This window comes from Nanorana parkeri, unplaced genomic scaffold, assembly GCF_000935625.1.
Source record: "Nanorana parkeri isolate BGI_ZX_2015 unplaced genomic scaffold, ASM93562v1 scaffold115, whole genome shotgun sequence".
NCBI lineage: Eukaryota > Metazoa > Chordata > Amphibia > Anura > Dicroglossidae > Nanorana > Nanorana parkeri.
Window position 1 is genome coordinate 1,133,302 of NW_017306383.1, and position 25,637 is coordinate 1,158,938.

Sequence of the window (25,637 nt, forward strand, 5' to 3'; positions counted from 1 at the left end):
AGGGATACATGTTTTATCCTAATCTGACATTGAATAACATTGTTAGAATTCCCAAAGTGTAGTTACTGAATTTGACAGTTGCAGTACACAGCAAATAAGATGAAATAAAGGTATAGTCACCAATATTATTAGTGGTGGTAGGGCTCTGAGTTGGGCTAACACTCCCTTGAAATCCAATGTATTTAGCCTGGAATACTCCTCGAGCCCCCTGTGGATTTGGTCTATAACGAACAACCATTCTGTCTCCAGAAGAAACAACAGCACCGGGAATTTCTTTTCCACAAAAGTGTCCTATAAGTAAAAAAATAGTTTAATTTCAACAAAGAGCACTGTATGACAGATCATGACATAATCATGAATCATGACAGATCCGTATGTCCTCTTGATTACAACAGATGTGATGCAGCTTTCTCTTGCCTATGGAGATGTTGCACTGTGGCACATTTATGATAAAGTAATTATTTCCTTTCTATGGAAAAATTTGAAAATATTCAAAACGGACCCAATTTTTGTGCTCCCTTTTCTTCTCCATCAAAGACTTCAACCATTTCTGTACATCCAACTGGTCCTGCAGTGGCAAGGTTAAAGGTTGTGAAGGACAACCTTACTCGGTGGCCAGAATCAACTGTGATTTTCCACTATAAAAAAAAAGTTTAAAAATAACCATAGAAAGCAAAACACATTTTCCAAATTTATAATTACTAATGGTATTTTCAGAAATAAATAGATAAGAATTTAATAAACAAACCACTAACCAGAAACAATGTGGTGGGAAACTTAGCCACTAACCAGAAACACAGTGAGGGGAATTTATCAAAACTGGAGCAGGCAAACCAATCAGCATCCAACTTTCATTTTCAAAACTTTACTGAACAAACTGAAGAGAAAAGCTAATTGGTTGCCATGGGCAATGGCTCCAGTTTTTATGAATTCCCCACGTGTTTGATGTTTAAAGTTACGAACATGAAAAAGTTCGAACTCAATGGGAACGCCATTTAAAAAAGAAAAAAAATGTGGGGTTCCCCCCAAAAGTCCTACCAGACCTACTTTTAGGAGGAACCCCAAGATACAATTAAGAAAAAAGTGTGTGGGGTTCCCCCTCAAAGTCATACCAGGCCCTTAAGGTCCGGTAGGAATTTTAAGGAGGAACCCCCACCCCCAAAAATGAAGAAAGAAAGACGTGGGTTCCCCCCTAAAATTCACAGCCAGGACCTTGATCTGAGCGCAGGCCTGGCAGGGGAGGAAAGGGGGGGGGATGAGCAAGCGCCCCCTGCTCCCTGCCATACCAGGCCACATGCCCTCAGCACTGGGAGGCTGTTTTTCCAGGCTCCAGGTGGTCAGTGAGAGCTCCAGGGGGTAAGTGCGGGCTCTCGTGTAGTCAGTGTGGGCCCCAGGTGGTCAGTGTGGGACCCAGGGGGTCAGTGCAGGCTCCAGGAGGTCAGTGCGGGCTCTCAGGCGGTCAGTGCAGGCTGCAGGTGGTCAGTGCGGGCTTCAGGGGGGTCAGTGCAGACTCCGGGGGGGTCAATGTGGGCTCCATCGGGGGTCAGTGCCGTCTCCGGTGGGGTCAGTGCAGGCTCCAGGAGGGTCAGTGCGGGCTCCAGGGGGGTCAGTGCGGGCTCCAGGGGGTCATAGAGACTGACGACTGCAGCCGCAGCAGATGCGGCTCTCTGCCCGCTATCCCTTGAGGGCCCTCTGATATGCCTGAATAGAGGGCCGCAGCTGCATAATCAGCTCGGCCCGGCCACGATCCGGGTCAGTTTGGCCAGGCCGCAACTCCACCCGCCCCTATGTTAATCCGGCCCTGAAAGTCTGTAATATGTATTCAACTTCTAAACCAGGTTTGGATCTAAAAAGTGGTTGTGAAAAGCTTCTTTTACAACAGGCTTTCTTTGTGTAGGAGGCCAAAAGAAGGATTTCCCAGCATCATCAGCATGTTTGTTCCATGATTATAAACACAACTGGGGAAGAGAGGAAGGAATTGTTTACACCAGCCCTGTTGGACTACATTGGGCAGTGTTGCCCAACATAGTCCCAGCGCAAAGACAGGTCAAAAAGCCCTGTATAGGGCCTGTTCACACCAATGTGCTGTTTTGATGTACAATATGCTATCCTGCAGCACATAGAATTTACATAGTGGTACCAAAAAAGGCTGTGTTCCCTGTATGTCTCTCAAAATTCAATTATTGTTTTGATTGTAGTGTACATTTGACTGTGTCTTTTATATTTAATTATAGGCTACAGAGAATGGATATCCATTGTTAAGCAAGGCAATATTTTTTACCTTAAGTGATAATTACATTCATAAACAGTCATATGTGCTATAATTACTGCTTATGATTGATTGAATGCAGCTGTAGTCTAATTTCCATATGACACAATTAAAAGGGCAAAATAAGGTCGCACCTGCTCTCAATTCCCATTTCCAGACAGGCCAAGTCAATATAACATTTCATAAAAGCCTTTCAGCACTCAGGGACTGAGAGGAGAGATCCGCCACATCACAAAGGACAACCATTTGTCATGCTTGTATAATTACCTGGTACAGAACATCATTTGTGCTCCGATATGCGCTCGGGGACTGGAACTCCCCAGTGTTGCCTTGTAAAATTCCTCCTCCTCCCATAATATCTAAAACAATAGATTTGACAGGTATAATTAATTGTTAAAGTTCACATCCAGAGCAATCGCTTAATGTTTGCACACACGATGCAATCTGAATTTTAGACTAGAAAACCCACAAACAATTACATATTTTTTGAATGCAGAGACCCTGTAGAATTAAAAAATTGTAGTTGCAATTTTTTATGTCACAGGATATTTGTGCAAATGTTCATCAAATCAATATGTTTAGGATAAACTAGACTAAAAATAATTTTAGTGCACACAAGCAGAATACAGGGACGGCCTTAGGCCTTTAGGTGCCCTGTGCGAGAAAGCTTTACAGCGCCCCTAAGAATATACCTGGTGATGAGGGAGCACGGAGATAGCTGCACGGCTAATCAGGAAGCCGGCCGTCGAATTATTACACGCCGCCTGGCTTCCTTCATGGGACTTCCAGTATCAGTATTTGGTATCGGCGAGTACCGAAAAAAAAACATATGTAGCGCAATTTTGGTTTCCGCATGTAAGTGCACCCACGCATATGTGGGGTTGGAGGGGTGTTTTAAAAATGTATTGGGGTCTTATTTTTTATATGTGACTTTAATTTCCTTGAACTTTTTTGTACGTTTAATTTTATTGCTATCACAGGGCTAAGAACTTTTTGTTTAGCCCTGCATGAGCTAAGCACAGGTTCACTTTATGTCTAAACATTAGATTAAGAATGAAGCAAGTGTTGTGCGCTAAAGGCTCAGTTTAAGGGTTAGGGTAAGTGTTTGGGATGCAGAAATCATTAAGGTGTCCTTTAGGTTTGGGGAACTGTACAATTTTTGGACAATTGGGGGAAATATAGGATTCCGAGTTGGCTTGGCACCTAAAGCTTTCTGCCAAGAATTTTGAATACTGGATAGGACTGTAGGACTGTCTACCAAGAGGTCCAATTGTTGGGTAGAAGCCATTCTATTTATAATTGTGTTTTTAAACTGTAAACCTTCTGTTCAAACCAGGGAAAGTGGCCCTTAATAATTCGTTTTTTTGTATATGTCGTATATATAAAAGGGTGGTCAAGTCCAGCTATACAGAAGAGGAAAAGCCTTCTTCAAGTGGTGATCAGATTAGGACAGAGTTGCACTCTTATTTTAGATGCTTCTGCATTCCTCTCAGCAGCTTTTCTCAAATTCCAGGGCCATACACCTTACAGTGAACCAGCAACACCACATTCCCCTAGAATTGGAGACTCCAAACTCTGACTACATGGCAACACTTTCGGAGATCAAATGCACAACCTCTCACCACTAGATTCTATAAAATTGGGTCACATATTCTAACATGCTCTCCCTTAACTAGCAAAAGCCACCCATCACCGAGAGAGCAGGTTGCACTGGGAACTACTAAGAGTAGATAAACAACATACCCCTAAGCACCACCTAACATATGTACTGTATGTTAAAATGCTATTGTTCATAGTTTTGAATGACATTCTGAGATTAATTCTGAATCTAATTGATGGAAATCCCTCTGTTTGTTTTTATTTCTGTTGGTTTATTCTTTCCAAGCAGTGTTCCTGGGCTGATTGAAAGAAAAACTCAGGTTTTTAAAAATTAACCCTTGCAGTGGTGTTACCCCCGCACTGCCAGGGTTAACTACTCGTTTTGGTCTAGGGGCAAAAATAGACAAGAAATACTCACCTAATCCTCGTACCTGCGACAGCGGCTGCTCACCTTTCTCCCTCTCCACTCCGACAGTGGTATATCCCTAAGTGTTCTCATGTCTAATGGACTGCATTAGACATGATGATGTCATGGGTCCTTAGACCGCCGGAGCCCAGGGGAGAAGAGGCTGCGTGGACTGGTCTAGCAGCCAGTTGGGACAGAGGATCGGGTATTTCTTCTTTATTTCTGCCCCATAGACAAAACAAGCACTTAAATAATAATTAAAGCCTCCGGTTTTTTTGCATCGATCTACTGCTAGCTAGCAGTAGATCGATGCAAAAAGTGTAAAGAAAAAACAAAAACGCTTTAACAGATTATGTGGATTGGAGCAACATTCACCATATTTATTCCCAGATAATTTTTTGTACATGTCATTCTGAATTGAGAAAGCTGGTTGGATGACCAGTGAGACATCTTCAAGAAAAATACAGCACGTCCAGTTGCCTTGACTTTTTTTTTTACAGATAGTATATGCGTGCTCCACCTGTATAATAAATCTGTTCAGCAAGAACAATATTTTCACATTCCATTAATAAAAGGAATGCTAAACTATAGATGAATAGTGGTACTTTTTCTGGGATACCTTTGCTTACGGCATTTCCAAAATATTGAGAGCAAAGATGGCTCAATGGACTATGGTAGACCTCAATTTCCTCCCTAGAGGATTTTAATTTTCCAAATTCCAAATATGTCTTTTATTATCCTGCAACATGTAAATTCAGTTTACAAGCAGACTTGTGTTTTCTTATCTGATTGGTATTTTTTTAATGTACCCAGCTAAAGGTTGCTTTTGATAAGCCAGAACATTTCCAAGTCCTATTTAACATGAGATATTAAAAAGCAAATCTCGATGCAAAGTTTTGCACAATGTTAAAATATCTTTGTGCATCCCCTTTGAAGCTGTTTCTTTGAAAATAAATATAGGCAAAAGATATTATACTTTCTGTGACCTGAAAAAGTAATAACTCAATTCCATTGGCTTTTTCACGACTGATTTCTCACATTTGTACAGCATTAGCATAATACCTAAAGTACATTTTATTATTCACATCAATCCCTGCCACAGTGCGGGAGGACAAATTACTGGAGTTGGGCTTGAAGCCACCAGCATGTTTTTTGGATTGTTAGAAGAAACTGGAGGACTGGAGGATCTATAGGAGTCTAAAGGTGCCCACACACCTTGCGATAATCGTACAATAATCATGGAGAATCCCACAATCGTACAATTTCTACTGTAAGGTTGCACAACTTTTATCTTAGGAACTTGTTCGAATCGTACGATTGTCGGCGGGTTTGTGGCCTGCTCGTAAGATAAATGCCGCACGGGCCGTTGTGCGCAAGCGCACACTGCCCGTTCAGCATTGCGCTCAGCGGAAGCCCGCCCCTCGGCGGGGCGGGCTTGCGATTATCGCAAGTACAATCTGCCTGTCCAAGATGGGCAGATCGTACGTGTTTTTAATAACAATGGAGTGAAGCCTGATGATATCAGTCTCCCAAGGTGGACAGGCTAGACAACTTGTGACCAGGAACTGCTATGAATCCAAACCTTATAAAAAACGTTTGCATGCTAAATATAATTTTATGTTATGTTGTGGGGCATGTATGGGGACTATACATTGTTCACATTTAGAATTAAGATCTGCTTTAAGTCCATGCTGCTTTACATGTTTGTGTTTGTACTCACCTGGTGTCTTGCTTGGATCCACAGCTTCATACTTTGCCTCAAATCCCTTGTCGGATGTTTTGCTGTTAGTGGTAAATATCACAAAAAGCCTGTTACCAACTGAAACTATAGGACCAGGAGTAATGTGCCCACAGTATATGCCTGTGTACAAAGTATATAAAAACAATTAAAAACATAAAATTTCAAACTGTACAATTATATAAATACTGTCTGACTCTTCATTAATATATACTTTACTAGATATGCACAATAGTCTTTAGCTGTCAATCAAAGGGAAAGGGGAGACATAGTCAGATAACCTGAAAGTCACACAAATACATATCAGCATGGTCACTGCTGATTTACAAGCCTGTAGCTTGTCAATTAGCCCCTGGCCACACCTTGTCCTGCCCACTGTTTTCTAGATTGACAGCGCTGCCTCTGTTGCTAAAACCCTCCCACTGTGAGCTGTAGTGTCTGGCAGGGGGAGCGTATAAAACACAAATTAAGTAAGATTTGGCTCAGACGTTTTATGTTTACGTCATGAGGCTTGTACATCACATTGTAACTGGATTTGGTACTTGTTTATACTGCCATACATGGATCTTTTTAAGTTTTTGTAAAATATCACACTTGTTTGAAATGGAACGTTTTACATCCTTTTTTTTATATTCTTTTGATACGTAGCGAATAACCTAACATAAGATTTCTTGTATATAACAAAAAGTTTGACTTTGTGTAAGGACATTGCAACACAGCTACCTTATTTAAAGATGAGTTAAGAGCTAATTTCTGTCTGGGGGCTAAAATAACAAAGATATACTCACCCAAAGATCTGAGCTGGCCAGGTGTCACAGCGCTCTCCAGCCTGTCTCAGTACTCTGCAGCAGATGAGGGGGAGAGACATTCCAGGGACAGGTCTAAGAAGAAGCCGGCTCAGAGCTTTGGGTGAGTATATCTTTGTTTTTGTTTTTTTTATTTAGACACAAAAGAGCAGTTAACCCTTGCAGTGCGGGGGTAGCCCCAGTGCAAGGGTTAATAAAAAAGTTCCTGGAGTTCTAATTTAATAAGTGTGCTGCATAGCAAAGCAAACAAGAGTTTAATTTATCATTCTTTCATTGTGAATCAGATATGCCTATACCTTTTTAATACATACCCAGCACTCCCACGTTATCTTCTACAGTGATTCGATCTTCACTACAAAGAGTGCTGCTTTCTACATGGACCTCTACGAACCACAAGTGGACTACCTGCAAAACAGTTTGTACAAGTTATAACCTATTTTACACACACACTTATTAAACTAAGGTGAGTACATCAAACTGAGAAAAAAAACCTGTGCCAGTTTTATATAATCGTTCTGTTCTTTGCTAGTAAATCTAGCATTGCTGTACCATATTCTGGTGCTATGGCTATCAGATTGAAATCCCCTGTTGCCTCCAAATAGGTGCCTAACTGCAAAACTAGATACATGACTTCAATAATAATACATTCTGTATTAATTTCAGATTAGATTCTTATTAACGCTGGAAACTGTATAAATCTGTAATCACTTACTTTGTTATCAGGAACTGTTATTTCCCATGCACATATTTTATTATCTTCATAGTTTGAAGGGCGATTGCAATATGGGGGCGAGGCATAGCGGCAGTGCTATTGACATGAATGGCATCACCACACCCCCTCCCACCCCAGAATGCAGGAGGCTTTAATTATGCGACCCAGTGTGTTTCGGCCACCAACCGTGCCAGAATGCACACCACAGAATGCAGGAGGCTTTATTTATGCGATCCAGTGTGTTTCGGCCACTAACCGTGCCAGAATGCCCACCCCAGAACGCAGGAGGCTTTATTGATATTAACTGTAGAAAGACCAGGTGAACCGATATATAGGGGTTGATTTACGATTTAAGACAAATAGGCTGTTCACAATGCAAGGGAATTTGCATTTGCAAAGGAAGTTTCCCCTTAGCTTATTAAATGTGGGGAAATTTGATTTTGTGAAGAATAACCAATCATGAGCAAAGAAACTTAAAAAAAACCTGCATTTTTTCTTGCACATGATTGCATGATGGAAGTCAGCAGAGCTTCACCTATCTCACTAAGCAAAGGGGAAACGTTCAGTGCAAAGTGCAAATTACCTTGCAAAGTAAATAGCCTGTTTGCCTTTAGTAAATTAACCCAATTGGCTCTTAACTGTCAGATCATAAGACCTGAACTTTGGTAGCAGAAGCCATTTATAATACATAAAGTATAGCACAATACTTATCCCTCTTGGTATTAAAGAATACACATTCGGGTTGCCATGTATGAGCCATATTTTAGTGGTGACTAGAAACATTGCCTGAACAAATATTACTTACATTTTTAAAACAAGTAATAAGGGCTGCATACGAATACTGAAACGTGTGTTGAGCAGGGAATGAACCTGACAAACCAACACTTGAATGAGTTAGGTTGTGCAGAATTTCCTAATTGCAAAACAACTGAATTTGCTTTTAAAATATTTACATATTTGGAGATAAGGAGGTATGGCTACCAGGCCAAGACTGACAAACTGGGAACTTTGGCTTTTATCAAAAAGTCTCAGGATATGTTTAAGGAATAAGATTCCTCGGGCTGGTTGGTTTCATATTAAATGTGAAGGATTTACATTTTCCCAATATAATACTACTTATTAAGCAGCAGTGCCACAAAAAAAATCATGGTTGCTCTATTATGTTAGGTAAAATTTGGTCATGTAAATACATTCAGCCTGGTTTCTCTTAAGTATCAGGACTGCATTTAATTCCCAGCCTGGTTCTGACCAAGAACCGCAGAACCATTCATGGTTATTTAAGGCAGTAATGACCCCACGATCTCCCACATGAACTTCTTTCATATCAAGCCGTTCTATGGCTATCAGATTGAAATCCCCTGTGTTTACCTCCAAATAGGTGCCTAACTGCAAAACTAGATACATGACTTCAATAATAATACATTCTGTATTAATTTCAGATTAGATTCTTATTAACGCTGGAAACTGTATAAATCTGTAATCACTTACTTTGTTATCAGGAACTGTTATTTCCCATGCACATATTTTATTATCTTCATAGTTTGAAGGGTAATTTAAACTGGTAATGCTTCCTGAAGATCCAGAGAGGTGATGTATGGAACTGCAGTCTGTATTATAAGTAAAAACAGAAATACAATTAAAAATCAGACTATACCAAATCAATTCAATTTTTTTAAAGACGAGTCGAACTGTGGAAGATTTGCCCATAAAGGTAAGCAAAGAACAAAGGACTAGTCACCTGTATTGCCTGTGGTCTCTGTGCAGTTGATCCTTTCCCCATTTCTCGGACTAATCATGCCTTGTTCTACACCATTAATTAGGCTTTGCTTCCTCATGTCAGAGATGCTCCACTAAGGGCTGGTGATCTGCTGATTGATGGAGAAAAAAATCTAGCAGCAGCAGGGGAGGCCCAGAAAGCACAGATCCACAGAATGAATGAAACAGAAGCAGGGAGATTTTTGTCTGCAATCCCTAATTTACATCCTCCTCTCCAGCAAGGAGAACAGTGAGAAACACAGTAATGAGATCAGCAAATCTCCCTCCAAATTTCTTGGACTATTCAGAGGCATCAGTGCCTTAGCTCCCACTGTAGATGTATAGCTTTAAGGCTGTAAGAACAGAGTCCCTAGACACAGGAATAGCAGACAAATGGTAGATTTAGGGCACTGTGCATTTAACATTTGTAGAAGTTACTTATAACAAATGTGTACTTTTTGATTTAGGTCCACTTGAAAGCATAAGCCTATTAAAACAGGTTTCTCAGTGTTGAGTGGATGCTGTAGGTTAAGCTACCCAAAACTACTTAAAACACTTAAGGGCTTATGTATCATTGTATACTTGTATACCCTTAACCACTAATTAAGAGATTGTAACAGGCTTAAACACTGAGAAAATGCACATGTATTAGGGGTGAGTCACACCAGCCTGCACGTAATGGGCCATTTTAGCGTGCGGGCTAGTATCCGCTGTATTCAAGCAGTGAGGGGCGGTGCCTTGATTTTTTACATTATTTCCTGTCACTGGATTTCTAGTGAAGGCATTGTCAAGTGGAATACTGTGACTTCTCTGAGAGGTAATAAATACCTCCAAGCATTACACACTACTTAGGACACACATATCAAGAGAAAATATATCTGATATATCCTGGCAATAGTGTTGTCATGTGTCAAACTAGAGGTCAAAGTATGCTTCCATATGGGTGTAGAAACATGGTACCAATCTTTTATCATAAAAATATGTACATGAAGAACAGAAGTCCAAAGTAGATAAATGCGTAAATAAGTCTACACAAGATAAGATTTCTGAGATATTTGACTCTAGGAAAGTATGTGAGCAGAAAATACAGATAATCTTTATCTGTCAACCTTGGTCATATTAAATATGATGCAAAAGAGGTCAAGCAAAGATGCCATATCAGTGAGATACCTGAGAGAACTATTCTGGAAAGTAAAGTGCAATTAAACATTAAAATATATCTATTTACTTGCCCTTTTCACAACAGTCATTTCTGAACTCCAAAACAGGGATTATGGTTTCTTTTCTGGCAGGTAACAGAGGCACATGGTACGAAAAAAACAGTTTAAAGGGAACAACTTCTATAGCAACTGCCTTTGGCTCTCTGCTACTGAGGTCCAATACTCTAAAAAATATTGTCCAAGAGTGGCTTTTCTGAGTCAACATAGGCCTTATGATGCTGTATAGTAGAATCTTTGAGTTTAAATAAAATCATACAGGAGAATAGTAAAAATATGCTTACCTTATATATCTACCTGTGCTGCCTGTGCAAGAGTGATGATACAGGCCTTCCAGAGAGATAATAATTATCTAGGACCGTATTAGATATGGTCCCTTCAAAGTTGTGGATGCTTGAAACACACTTGCAGCAGAGCGAGTAAATCAATGAGTCCTAAGTGAATTTAAAAGAGAACTATGGGCCAACCTTTTTTTGCCATATTTCTCCTTAGGGTCACAGGAGGACATATACTAATGTCCTCCTGTGACATAGAACTTAGCATAAAGCAGGCCATTACCCGCTATAAGCGCACAGCCGCGTTACCTGATTGAAAGCTGGCTCTGCCTCTCTAAAAGGGCGAAGAGTTTGGAGAAGACAGGAGAAGTGAACAATCTAGGCCAAACTAGCTGATTTGGAAAAATTCTCCAATTCAACTCACTTTCCAGTTCAGCTATGTTTTCCTAGATTGTTCACTTCTCCTGCCTTCTCCAAACTCTTCACCCTTTTGTGAATAACCCTGTTAGTCTTTTTCTGCTGTCAGTCTTCTATGATTCTATGTTTCTTCCTATGTTCACAACCTCCTTACAGCCTCAGCTTAGGGTAGAATCTAGGTGAAGGATAGGCCCTGATCCACTGCTGTAAAGGTAAAATGGTGAGGAAGAATATGGCCACCCGTCCGCAGATGACCTGATCCCAGGTATTTCAGTACTTTCAGTATGCACTTTATCCAACGAACAATAGAGGGAATAGAGTTGGCCAAACTGTAATACCTATCAGATAGTGACCCTGTCTGTTAGTGTGTCCATCAATGTCTATCTGACAATTTGCGCTGTATTATAAAGAATGATTTACCTCTTGCTGTAAATAAAAAAGATACTTGAATTATGCTTGACTTTCACCCTAATGCATTTATAGGATTACTGCTCTGGGAATTTTAGTATCCATGAAATTTTAAACAGTGGATATTTTGTTCCACATATTGTTATTTTGAGTGAATACCTAAAATATTACTATTATTACCAATTACATATATTTTGATAAATACTAATGTTCTATAGGCAAATGCCTAACTTTTCCTGGTAGAAAGTAATGAGCAGAGATTTGACCTCTATTCGCCAGTGACTGAGTATCAAATGAACACTTGAATTTCCATCCGTCATTCTTAATGAAGCACATTTGAAAGTCCCCAATAACACTGATCCACACTTAATTATGTTCACCTTCCTTAAAATGTATTCAGGTCAGTGGTAAAAGAGAGATAATTTCATACCCTGACTATCGTGTGATTATGACTGTACTATTTTAGATCCTACAGAATGACTGCAATGTCACCTGCTATTTTCTATTTTGATGTGCAGAGAAGTGTATAGGTGATTGCAGGTAAAAGAAAAATTAAACATGCAGTCATAAAAGAGACTGTATTGCCCAGAGACAGTAATTCCTGATTAACTTCTTTATTAAATGTTTCCTTTTGTAACCAGTATATACCACTGTCTCCATTGGTATGTATGAGGAGAACATAAAACCATCTAAGTACACATAAGTAATGGAAACATTTAAGTCACTTTACTAGTGAAAACCTTCTAAACTGGCTACATTACCAAAATGCGAGTACCTGGTGGTGTCTGCTCATCCCTTTAAAATGTCCTCTAGAGCACCCTGGAAGACCTGAATCCCGAGGTACTCAAATATAAAAAAATGACATTTACTATCAGCATCAAAAGCTGGCCTGCTGTTTCTGCTGACAAGTAAACCCCACACATATGAGTGACTGGTCAGTTGGAAGGTCTGCATATTAGAGGGATTTAGATTCCCTGGACGTAAAGTGACAATGTTTAGAGGTATACACAGTCATTACTAGGTGAGAACATTTTAGTGCCTCAGCCACTTCGAAATGTTATAATAGAACCACTGCACTATGTGAATGTATTATAAGCTGCAGTGGCGAAAAAAATAGTGAAAACACTATTGCCAATATCGTGAATCAAGTGACACATCGCTAAAATAAAAAACCAAAACTCCTTTGTGTTTGTTTTTCATTCATCCATTAAGTGTTAGTTTCATCACTCAGACTTCCTCTTTGGGTACAGCGTAGTCTGAGTGACGAGAGTAGTCGGTGGGCGGAGCATATGGACATCACAACTTGCAGAGCAACATGTTTCAGCTGAGTGTGTTTTATTAAGCGCAAAGTTTTTATTGATTTTGTAAGTGCAATACATCTTTTTTTTTTTACTAATAAATGTTTTATTAAAATACTGCACAATGGAGAGCACTTTTTTATCTCCCTAGCACTTGCTAACACTTAATGGATGAATGAATCAGATGCAATTGCACCTGCACATTATTTCTGAATTATCTCTGAAGTGTCTCAAATTGATGTCAAACTGATGGCATCAACACAAGCCTTTAGTCCAAGATTTGTGTTGTTTTCAGCATTTTGTTAGGGATAAAGAAGGACACCCCATGTACGGGTAATCTAATCTTTTGTTAGGGATAAAGAAGGACGCCCCATGTAAGGGTCATCTATACTACGCCCCATGTAAGGGTCATCTATACTATGAATAGTATAGATTCAATGAGAATAGCAGGACACACAGCGATCCCTGAGTCCATTTTTATTACAGCTTAACTGGACCAACACTTTGTATATTCTTTGTATATTCAAGGCAAAATAACAGGTTAGAGCACGAAGAATAAAATGCACATATTTGGTCTCTACAAAACCAGAAAAACAAGATACTTCTGGATACTGAAGATTATTATTTTGGTTGCTAATGAATTGAACAGTTATACATTGGGTTTTGCAAAAGTGTTTACAATAAAAAAGGTTAAAAATTGCAGATTGCTTGCAGCATGAAAAATACTCTCTAAAGACAAGGTGCCATCTTTGAGTATTTAACCTCTTACAATAACAACTGATGCCATTAACTACTGCAGAACAGTTCTTGGCTGGAGTTACTTAATGGAGTTACTTAATTTACCAAAGTAGAAGACATACCTTTGTCAGGAGTTTGCAATGCAAAGCTCAATCTACCTCCCTAATAATCGCTGCCCTTTTTCCAGCAAAACTCTCAACTACTATGACAGACATGGAGGTAAGGATAAGAACTATTGTCCATTTCTGTCATCAGTAGAAATACTATTCCTACACTTTTTTTCCTTGCACTGCATTCATTAAAGCCTGGCAGAGTCCATACAATTTCTTCCGTACGTCCGCCATTAATTGCAGGTTAAAGCTATTGGTAGGGAACATTATTGATAAAAGAAGACTGCAGTATAACAGTAGTGTTCGTTCCATTCTGTAAATACACAGCTTCAAAATGGCAATCAGAGTAGAACTGTGGCTCCTAGCAGAACATATTTTTGGTCATATAGCAATAAAACATTTTTCTAGGCATTAGTGATTGGCTACAAAATGTGTCAGTGTTGTATTTAACCTTACACAATTAACGCCATTAAAATGATTGATGTGAAGGGCACATATGTCCAGAAGTGATGTCTGTCATCGCTGTTTAATAAAGAATATGATTCTGCAGGGACTAATTAGTCAGAAAGGCCAGACAACCTATAAATGTACCACAATACAACAGATTCTCTCAGTTTCTCAATTAGTGCCTTATGAATGTATTACATTGGTATACATCTATCCTGCAAAAGATAGAACTTAGGGGGTTATTCACAAAGCTGCTGAAGGCAGACGTGTGAATAACCGACCCGAAGTGAAGTGAGCTGAACGCTGTTCGGCTATTAACTTCAGGCTTGTACGGCGGCATTCGGCTCGGCTATTCTGCTTGGTACCGCTGTGGTCCCGAGCAGAATAGAAAAAGTTAAAAAAAGTAGAAAAAAAATAGAAAACGATTAGCAGAGCCGGAGGTGATATGAAAGCCGACTCTGCTGAGTTCCCAGGGTACTGACAGATCAGCGTCCCCTGGTTACTTGGTAACCAGGGGACGCTGATCTGTCAGTACCCTGGGAACTCAGCAGAGTCGGCTTTCATATCACCTCCGGCTCTGCTAAGCTCTCATTGTAATGCAGGGGGAGAGAGAAACCCCCTGAAATGATGGCAGATAGCAGAGGAAGCAATAGCTTCTTTGCTATCTTCAAGTTTCTGTTTTTTTTAGTATTCTGACAGCTGCTGCCGTCAGAATAAAAAAAAACCAGCATAGGAATGCATAGCTAGATTCCTATTGGCTATTTCACTTTGCAATATCCAATAGCAAGCTGGCTATTGCACCTGCCCTCTGCTGCTATCAATCACTAGGACCTGATGGAGAACTTCAGGTCCCCTCTGCTGATTGACAGCAGCAGTGGGCAGGTGCAATAGCTAGTTTGCTATTGGCTATTGCAGAGTGAAATAGCCAATAGGAATGTAGCTATGCAATTTTTTTCTGACTGACAGCGGCCAGCGGCTGCGATGTCAGAAGAAAAAAAAAAGACAGAGCATGGAAAGGTTTACTCTGCTCGATCAAGCAGTGTAAACCTTTCCGGGAGAAAGTGTTTCGCACCCGGGCGGCCGGGGGCCGCTATCTAATAGCGGGAGACTCCAGGAGCGTCCGGGAGAGTAATGACAGATCAGCATCCCTGGTTACCTGGTAGCCAGGGTACTACTGATCTGTCTCTGCAAGTGGCCGGAGCCAGCCGTGAGATGATGGCTGGCTTCGCCCAGCTGTCAGTAGCAGGCTGTCGGCCGGCCAATGGCCGGCTGTTCGGCCAGCTTTGCCTCTCACCTCGGCTCAGTCGAGCCGAGGCATATGCCTTCGGCTCGACTGAGCTGCTCGGCCGACTTTGGGAGCTGTACGGGCTATAGTGAATAACCCTTACAGCAGCCCTTCGGTTTTACTGAACTGAAGGGGTCATGGGCCGAAGCTAGCCGAAGGATCAGCCGAAGCTATGGCTAGATCCTTCGGCAGCTTTGTGAATAGACCCATTAGTCTACACCAATACCTTTATTCAGGGACTACTGTGTAAAATATCAGACACAATGGGAAGCATTATCACATGTTTTTAAAATATTTTTTTTAATTGGCATAAAAAAGGGCCCAACATAGAATTTCCCATAGCTATAGCATCTTTTCCTGAATCTTTAACTTTCAAGTATTTTATTAATTTTCCAAAGTACAATAAAACAATAAAATAGCACATGATGCACAATCAGTATAGCATACAATTGCATTACAGTTTCTTCCACATTAGCATAATCAAGTAGTAGGAGGGGATCACTAGAGGCCATACACACAATATATAATAGTTCTGTACAACAGAACATATCTATCCACCTATTCTTGCCAATTTATCCCCCATCACCAAAATCAAAAATCAGAACAGTCTGAGAGGAATATCTGGCCTAGGGATCCGTCTATGTCTGAAGCAGACATTAGTTATGATCAGAAAAGTTGTACAATGAAAATTACCCGGTTTCCAGGACCCCTGTATATAACAACCAGGTCCAGGTCAATTCAAAACCTTTTTTTATTATCTTGGAGGATGCTGTGAAGTTTCTCATGGACCATAATCCACGACATTTTTTGTTTGACCAAGTGGAATGGAATTGTTGGTGTTTTCCAAGCCCTGGCTATGGTTATTTTTCCTGAATCTTTATAAAAAAATCATAGACAACCTCATGAGTCTTAATAAGCATAATACGCTGTGACGAATCTAGTTACAAAATTTGCTTTAATAGTTAATCCTGTCTCTATATTTACAGGAAATACTATTATTTAAAAAAGTGCACTGTGCTTCCAGTGGCAAATACAACACAAGTGGTCCATAATCTTTGAACCATCTGACTGATGTTCTTATAAACGGCTGCCATTAGATCAAAAGCCATGTCTACAGGTACATTTCAAACAGGACAACCATTTTACCATTATGTCTGCTGACTTTGAAGTTCACATACAGGCTTCGTGGACAATGTGATAAAAAAAATACCTTGATGTATCAAATATAAAAGACATTTTCAAAATATGTGCTACAAAAATAGCTTAATACCGAAACAAAGAACTTGATTTGGCAGCATAACCACAGTCACCCCTATGCTGTACTACGGGCCAATTATGAAGTGCTAAAACAAAGCTCTCTAGTGTGAAGCCATTCCATTGACACCCCCCGCACCGCCCGACATTGAAGCTGTTTTCATGAAAGGTTGTTTGATCTCACCAAAGGTTTAAGGGAACAAAAATAAAAATAACATGTTTGCAGTATGCCATCTATCATATGACCCTATTCACATAAAAAAAATGTAGGGTGTATCTAATTAGATATATTTCCACATTAATCAGAAAACTATTTAATTAATGTTATCAAAAAATACTAAAATGGATTGCATAGCCAAATATTTATCTTGATAATTTACAGTAAAAATGTAGGATGTATCTAGATGTACCTACATTTAGGATGTACATACCTTAGATATAATTTCACTTAAATCAGAAAAAAATATTCAATATATGTTATCAAAAGATACAAAAAATATTGAATAGCCAGATATTTGACTTGATAATTTACAATATATTTTTAAGGAGAAAATTAATTGTCATATGTAAAGGAAAATGAAATGCATTTTGGTGATTTTTAAAAGATAGATAAATATTACCAAAATGCATATAATTGGATGGGAGACCAGGTATAACTATATATGATAGAGCTCCCTTGAAAGATCATTATAGTACATTGCTGGAAATCTGTTTATTTGTTTTTATACCTGAGGAGTCCGCCTCTTGTTCAAAAACTTTGTGACCAATTATTAGAGGATGTGTGTTAAAAATGGGATGGGGTGTAATTTTGTGGGTGCGGCTACAAATAGGGGCATGATTTTTTGGGTGTGTTTAAAAGTGGGCATGGTCAGCAGAGTGTCCCAGGATTTTTTTTTGAAAATCTGGTCAACTTAACTTAGTGTAAGAATGTAGGCTTCTAAACTGCTTTCCTTAAAGCTTCAATAAAACTATGTTTATGTACAAAGTGGTTTACTTTATTACTGATATACGGAAGAAAAGGAACACCAATGCAGGGAAACATTTTGTACAGAAACACAATTCTAGCGTGAATCCCCTGAGAGTACAAACAGACTGATATTCCAATTAGAGATGGAGATTGCTTCTCTATTTTGAGATCCAAAATACTTTTCTTTTTGAAAAATATTTTGGATCTTCACCCTGAATACCTAATAGTCTAAATTTAGAGTAGGCTGTTCACTATTTTCATGAATGATGGATTAATGAATATTTATCCTTATTTCTGCATTACTGACAGGCAGATAACCTTTTCAGAAGAATTCAGCAATAACAACCTCCTAATATTCTCAGCACATTTTCTTTAGTCCATGCACTAGTCATTGTCCACCTAGACTATTCTATTCTATGATTTTTTGCTAATAGATGTACAACTCACTATGCTGGCACCACATCAGTCATAATAAATGTTGCTGCCCAAAAGAATTATTCATGCCAGCTGCTTTATTAACACCTCCTATTGTTTGTAAGATTTAATTAAAGAAGTGGTGCTTTAAGGTCATAAATATTGTTGCACCTAACCATATCTCATCCTTTGTCTCTAATTACAGTTCAACATGTGTACTCTGATCTAGACCCTCCTTGGGATCAGGGGGAGAAGGAATATGAGCCAAGCAGCTGCCGAGATTGCCATTAGATCAAAGGCTGTAAGTGGATTCTAACCATTAATGATTCAGGCGCTCCTCTTCATTCCCCACCCAGACTTTAGATACTGCAGCATTCTGGTCTCATAATTTTTCCTTAGATAATATATACTGTAGGTTTACTATCTCTGCTAGGGAAATAAATAATCCTTTAACCCATCCTACAGCAAGTTAAACTAATGGCAAACCCACTCATCAATTCATAACTAGCTTTAAATCAAGGTGCACGTGGAAGGGCTTTACACAGTACAAAAACAGACATTTCCCAGCACACTCACCAGCCAGCCTGGAAAAAAAATAATAATACACTGACTAACTACTAAGGTTAAAAACAGAGGTTTTAGTTGCACAACTTTTGCAAATGTGGAAGCCGCACTGCCTCGTCAAGGCCCCTCTGTATAGTGCGGTCCTAACTCTAATCTATGAGAGCCTCCATCTTGGAGCATGTTTATAGCAAAGGATGAGTTGGGTGCAGGTTCGCCAGGAGATAGCCCAATCTCCTTAAATGCACAGGGACACACAAGGAGCCCCGCACATCACAATGCCAGCTGTGACAGCTGTGATACAGAGGGGCTTTGATGAGGCAGTATTTAGACAGTGTATTTTTTGCAGGCTGGCTGGTGAGTGTGCTGCGAAATGTCTGTTTTTGGATCTCTTTCAATTCAACATTTATAGTATAGTGTTATAGGATAGCGTTCACAAATTCAAGTGTTTTTGTTTAGTACACAATTCTATTGACACTGATATGTGCACAGTTTTATGATGCAGAAAGACCTTTAACTACAATAGGTGACACTTAGGATGCACTCTGTGACATCACTTCCTTATTAGGTTTATTACCTCAGAGTGTGTTGAGATTCCCACCTGATTTTTTAGTTTTTATTTCAACTGCAGGAACCCTGTTGACTCACACCATGTTACTGGAGTTCACCAGCAGGAGCATTTCTCAACCTTTAGTCAAGTCACCCTTTAAAAGTATGCACAATCTCAAGGCACCCCAGTCTAAAATGTTATAGATTTTAAGGGGGACCCCACACAAAACCACACAACAAGTGGGTTTCCCCCTTTACATCAAAGTGCCACCTTCAAATCAAGATCCTCCCCTTCCTGCCAGAGTCACCCTTTGCATCAGCAGCCCCCTTCACATTAGAAGCCCCCTCTTCATATCTCAGTCCCACTAGCACAACATTTTGCGGTACCCCTGAGGAAGCCAAAAGGCTCACTAGAGTGATACGACACCCTGGTTGAGAATGGATGACCAAGGGCATAGGTAAGGGAGCCTGTGGTTTCTGCTTTGACAGACTGCTGCATAATGCAGCAATTTGCATTGAGGTCAACTGTTAAGTTGTCCTTTGGACCACTTTACCAGTCTACTGAGCAAAAGTCAACATTAAACACATGTTCACACCTAAGTGTGGCGTTAATCACATGTACCTGTGCGATTAATGCACGCTATAGTACAATGCACCTAGCGTGTTTTGCCACGTGCTAGGTGCATTGGCATTTATGTGAAAGGCATCCCAACACACCTCCCGGCCGCTGTGTGCTGCAGTGCAGCACAATGCACGTTATCACATTATATTGCATTGCAAAAAGTAGTGCATGCGCTGCATTGCAGCACACACCAGCCAGAAGGTACGTTGGGGTGCCATTGAAAGGAATTGTGCGATTAATGCTATCCTTAGGTATGAACAGGCTCTAAAGACAGATATGCCAGTCCAGTCATAGATAGGTTCAGAGTGAACTGTCCCGATACACCATGTGCACTGGCTTGTGCTACCCTATTCACTAACCTCTAATCGTTTAAGACATTTCTGTTTGAAATAGCAACAGAAATATGTAGCTGGGAAAAGAAAATACAGATTAAAAAAAAAAGAAATACAAATTGCAAGAACTGTGTATTAAGTACATCTAAAGCCCAAACTTTTTATTTTATTTGAGATTAGGGAACACTAACAGGGTTATTGACTTAGCTGCCGAATGCAGCCGAGTAAATAACCGAGCCGAAGTGAAGTGTGCCGGCTCAGTATGGCTGATTTCGACTACAGGGGGACTTCGACTCAGCCGATCCAACATCTAGCTCAGCCGAAGCTCCGGCAGCTCACTCCCTGCCGTTCGCCCCTAAGGGCCGAACGGCAGTAAGTGAATAACCGAATGCACATAAGGGCCGTAGGGCAGTAAGTGAATAGCCGAATGCACATAAGGGCCGAACGGCAGTAAGTGAATAGCCGAATGCACATAAGGGCCGAACGGCAGTAAGTGAATAGCCGAATGCACATAAGGGCTGAAGGGCAGTAAGTGAATAGCCGAATGCACATAAGGGCCGAACAGCAGTAAGTGAATAGCCGAATGCCGCCGAGCGGGATTTGGCTTGGCTATTCTGCTCAGTACTTCTGAGGTACCGAGCAGAATAGCAAAACAGCTAGATAAAAAAAAAAGGTTGAAAAATGTAAAACAATAGGAAAGTAAAACATTTTTTTTTTTAAAGAAAAGAACAAAAATAATTAAAAGAAAAACAATTGGGCAGAGCTAGCGGTGGCTTCTAGCTCCGCCCAACTGTTTCCTATTGGCCGGCACCTGCCAGAGTCTTCTAGCAGGTCCCGGCCAATGAATAACAACTGGGCGGGGCCGGCTGTGACATCACAGCCGGCTAGCCAAGTTGTTATTGTTTAATGACAGATCAGCATCCCCATGTCATTTGGGGACACTGATCTGTCATTACAACTGGGCGGAGCGAGCTGTGAGATCATGACTGGCTCCGCCCAGCTGTCATTTGCGTGGAGAATGGCCGGCCATTCGGCAGGCTGTTCTCCCCGCTTTGGCTGTCACTTTGGCTCAGTCAAGCTAAAGCATATGCCTTCGGCTCGGCTGAGCCACTCGGCTGCCATTGGCTTCTGTGCGGGCTATTGTGAATAGCCCGTACAGCAGCCCTTCGGTTCGACTGAAACAAAGGGCAGGGGTGGCCGAAGAGAGCCGAAGGATCAGCCAAGGCTATGGCTGGATCCTTCGGCTCTTAAGTGAATAACCCCCTAAAAGTTGCTTTGTTTGTCCCATTGGCATTTACCTTAACTTCCTGTCACCGGAACAGGTGTTCCACTTGGTAGATTCCTCCTCTATTCCAGTTCCAGTTTTAACTGTAAAACCTTGGATTTTCCTTCGCTTTCTAGTTCCTTGACAGTATTAACAGGACGAATGGGGGGAATCTCACCATCGGAGACACAGACAACAAAAAAAACTGACAGGTGTTGTATCCATTTCTCTCTGTCATGGGAGTGATAGGTAGACCACTATTCTTAGGCTGACCTAGGACACATATTTTAGTTTAGACTGCTCAGTTATTTAAAAAGCACTGAAGCCACTTGAAGCCAGGCAAAAGCATTTTGGAAGGAGGTCAGCAATAGCAGCCTCCACATTTCTTTCATTACAGGTAATGTTTTACAAAGGTAAAGAATCAGGGCTGAAATTGTGGTGTTTTTTCACAATGCATTTTATGTGCTTTGGTGCATTGCAGATCTGACTTAAATGCAGTGCAGTGCACCACAATGCATGGGAACACACTACTATGCATTAGTGTGCTGCACTGGAAAAAATTCTGCATGGACATGTCTTTATGGACATGTGTGTTGGCAGATTATCCAAAATGAATGGACTGCCCTAATACAATGCACATTAATACAATGCACATTAATGCAATGCATAAGAACTGTTTAGCATTCACGTCAATAATAAAGTGAAAGGTACTGAAGAAAGGGAAGAATTTTTTTCTAATAGGTAGCCAAGATTTACAGGGTCATTCACAACAGGGTGATGAGTTTGGAGAAGGCAGGAGAAGTGAACAATCTAGGACAACATATCTGAACTGGAAAGTGAGCTGAATTGGAGAATTTCAAATCCAAATGAGCTATGTCATCCTAGATTGTTCACTTCTCCTGCCTTCTCCAAACTCTTCACCCTTTTGTGAATAGATCTGTTACTGTTAAGCCTTGAAGTGTATGTATAAGCAACACTTTTAAAAAAAAAATGTTGAGTAGTGAGCATTTGAACACATACCAGGATAAGTTTGCTGTCTGTGCCCCACTGGGAAAAATTCCCTTCACTTCCAGTCCTGGAACAGAAAAATAAAAGGCAATCTCCCCAGATTGAGGGAAATTCCCAATTTAGACAGTCGACATCAGAACATTTGCCCAAATTGAAAGATTTACCTCCTGTTGTAATGATAGTGAGGGTGAAGGGGATTACCCCTCACTTTCTATATTGGTAATGCTAGCCACCAGAAGAAACAGAGGGGTTCTTCTCCCCAGAGGGAGCAGAGAGAGCAAAAAAACTTGCCAGCAGTTTTATGTAAATGGTAACAAAAATAATTTAGTTGTGATCATGGAATTTAAATGAAAAAGAGGCAAAGTTGACAGGTGACAATTAGTGATCATATAATACCATTTTATACAAACTATACCCATTATCTCAAACTCACCATTGTTTCCGGATTTTGGATCTTCAAGAAAATTCAGCACTACTAATGCAACACAGGCAGCGGTCATTAACACAAAAAGGGCAATCAAGACTGCCTCCAAAGATGACAACTTTTTCGACTTCATCCTGTCTAAGCCAAGAGCCCACAATAAGTGGGCTCACTCCTGAGGCGAATGATGGAAATAGGAATCAAGAGGAGAACAGCTATTAGTTATCAGTGTAATATACTTGTTTTTATCATGACTATCTATATTGCAGTGACCCTTGATCAGTTCACTATAGAGATTTGCGCTGGCTTAAGTAAAACAAGTTGCCATGGACCTGTGCTTTATTGTAATTGATCGATTTTACACTTGTTTTCTCTCTTGTTTTTTGCATTGTTTTCTACTGTACTTTTTCTAGCCTCACATGTAAAGTAAAGAGCATGTAACAAAACGTCAGCCCCAAATAGGAAATTTAAGTGTTGCTGTAGCAATCAGAAAAAAGTGTCTCATTTAGAAATCCCACATTTAAATGGACTTGAAAGTTACATTGGAGTTCTATTCGAATGAATGGCAACACACCAGAGCACACACACAGTTTGCAGTGCAGTGTGCTGTGCGATAGGGAGCTGTAGAGGCAACTACAGCCCATATTATAAGAGGGTAAATACTTACCTCTCTGGCAGGGAGCGAGTCCACCTTCTTTCTCTTGCAGAGCTAGCAGTACTGCTGCTATTTGACTGTTCTGGTTGTGTCAGACATGTCCCCCACTGGGTGTCGTGGTTTCTCCCGTGAGTCTACTTCACTACAAGATTTGGACAGTGTGTGGGGGTGTGGGCACCATGTTATGTGACACAAATGGAAGTGTCGATTAGCAGCATTGATGCTAGGTCTGCAAGAGTTAGAGAAGAATTGAGTTGCTGAGGTATAACTACTTATCCTCCTGGCAAACCTGCACCTAATTTAACCTTCGCAATATATGCTCCAGGATGGAGGCTGTCATAAATTAGAGGTAGGACCACACTACACACAGGGTGCTTGACGAGGCAGTGCGGTTTACACATATTTTGCAAATGTTGTGCAGTTAGACAGTGTATTTTTTTGCAGGCTGGCTGGGGAGTGTGCTGGGATATTTTTGTTTTTGTACAGTCGGAGGAATAGTGCACAATCATTGGTGTTAGTGGAGGGAATGGTGCCTTATTGTTGGAGTCAGTGGGAGGAATAGTGCTCAGTAATTCATATCAGTGGAAAGAATGGTGTCTCATTGTTGGTGTCAGTGAGAGGAATAGTGCCCAGTCATTGGTATCAGTGGAAGGGATGTTGTCTCATTGTTGGTGTCAGTGAGAGGAATAGTGCCCAGTTATTGGTATCAGTGGAAGGGATGGTGTCTCATTGTTGGTGTCAGTGAGAGGAATAGTGCCCAGTCATTGGTATCAGTGGAAGGGATGTTGTCTCATTGTTAGTGTCAGTGGGAAGAATAGTGCCCCACTATGTCAGTGCTGTAAGGGCTGGACAACCCTATCCCATGCCATCTAAGCCTAAAAGGAAAACTTTCAGTTTGTGCATTGAATAAAAAGCGTAATATGTTATAGATTGCCTCTGTGCACAATTTTCCTTTCATGTTAACAATCTTTTTTTAAAGCCTACTGTGTCTGTGCAAACTGCGCATCATTCAAGATCACATGGTTATCTATTGATAGACAGCAAGCACACAGCAGATAAATCGCCAAAGTGATTGAAGCAATAATTTATTATTGGTGGAGTTTGGCAAAAGGAGAATGGAAGTAGGAAACATTGAATCCTTTCCTCCAGTAAAAGAAAACATATGTAGAGGTTTCCTGTAATAGTAGGATGTTACTATGACGAAACCCCAGCTAACTCTTTAATTAGTTTAAATACACTTAATAAGGAAATACGTAAAACCATGAATGGAAAAATGCTGAAGCTCAAATTGACCATAGTGTACGCACATTCAGACTGGGAGACCAGCAATGACCAAGTGATTGAAAAGGTTTATCTGATTTTCCTTTCATCTCTGCTGATGAAATAGCCAGAATAGCATAAAGGGGTACGTAAACCCTAACAACAAACTTTTTTTATTTGCTCCCTTTTTGTCAGTTAAATATACCATTTGAAAGCATTTTGTTTCATCGATACTTATCATGGATAAATGCAAATACCTGTTGATCCTGACAGAAATCTTGTTAGCTGATAACTTCTGTTGCTCTCTACAGGTGAAACTCGAATAATTAGAATATCGTGCAAAGTTCATTTATTTTACTAATGCAACTTAAAAGGTGAAACTAATATATGAGATAGACTCATTACATGCAAAGCAAGATAATTCAAGCCGTGATTTGTCATAATTGTGGTGATTATGGCTTACAGCTCATGAAAACCCCAAGAACCCCAAATCCACAATCTCAAAAAAGTAGATTATTACATGCAATCAATAAAACAAGGATTGTACATAGAACAATATCGGACCTCTGAAAAGTACAAGCATGCATATGTACTCAGTACTTGGTTTGGGCCCCTTTTGCAGCACTTACTGCAATTACTTTTGCACGATATTCTAATTATTCGAGTTTCACCTGTATATTATAGTTAGTTTTGTTGTTCTCAGCTATCTCTTAGGACTACAAAACAAGGCCACCTCTATGGTATGGATAGAAGAAGAGGAGAAGCTGCTTTGTAGTCTTGTCCTAGGGTGAAAATGCTGCTCTTTCATACAAACAGTACAATGAGTAAAGCTGCCCATACACCTTGCGAT

The 25,637-nt window shown here is 40.3% G+C and overlaps 1 protein-coding gene across 1 annotated transcript in view; it reads right to left on the reverse strand.

The window, feature by feature from the left end:
• LOC108784447 (cubilin-like) overlaps positions 1 to 25,637 on the reverse strand; it is a 74,641-nt gene that overhangs the window by 36,948 nt on the left and 12,056 nt on the right. The window contains exons 3-6 of the mRNA XM_018553274.1: positions 7,130 to 7,223; positions 5,995 to 6,135; positions 503 to 568; positions 121 to 291 (exon numbers count right to left, since the gene is read on the reverse strand). Of these exons, the coding sequence (XP_018408776.1) occupies positions 121 to 291; positions 503 to 568; positions 5,995 to 6,135; positions 7,130 to 7,223 (472 nt within the window). The remainder of the gene's footprint in view (positions 1 to 120; positions 292 to 502; positions 569 to 5,994; positions 6,136 to 7,129; positions 7,224 to 25,637) is intronic.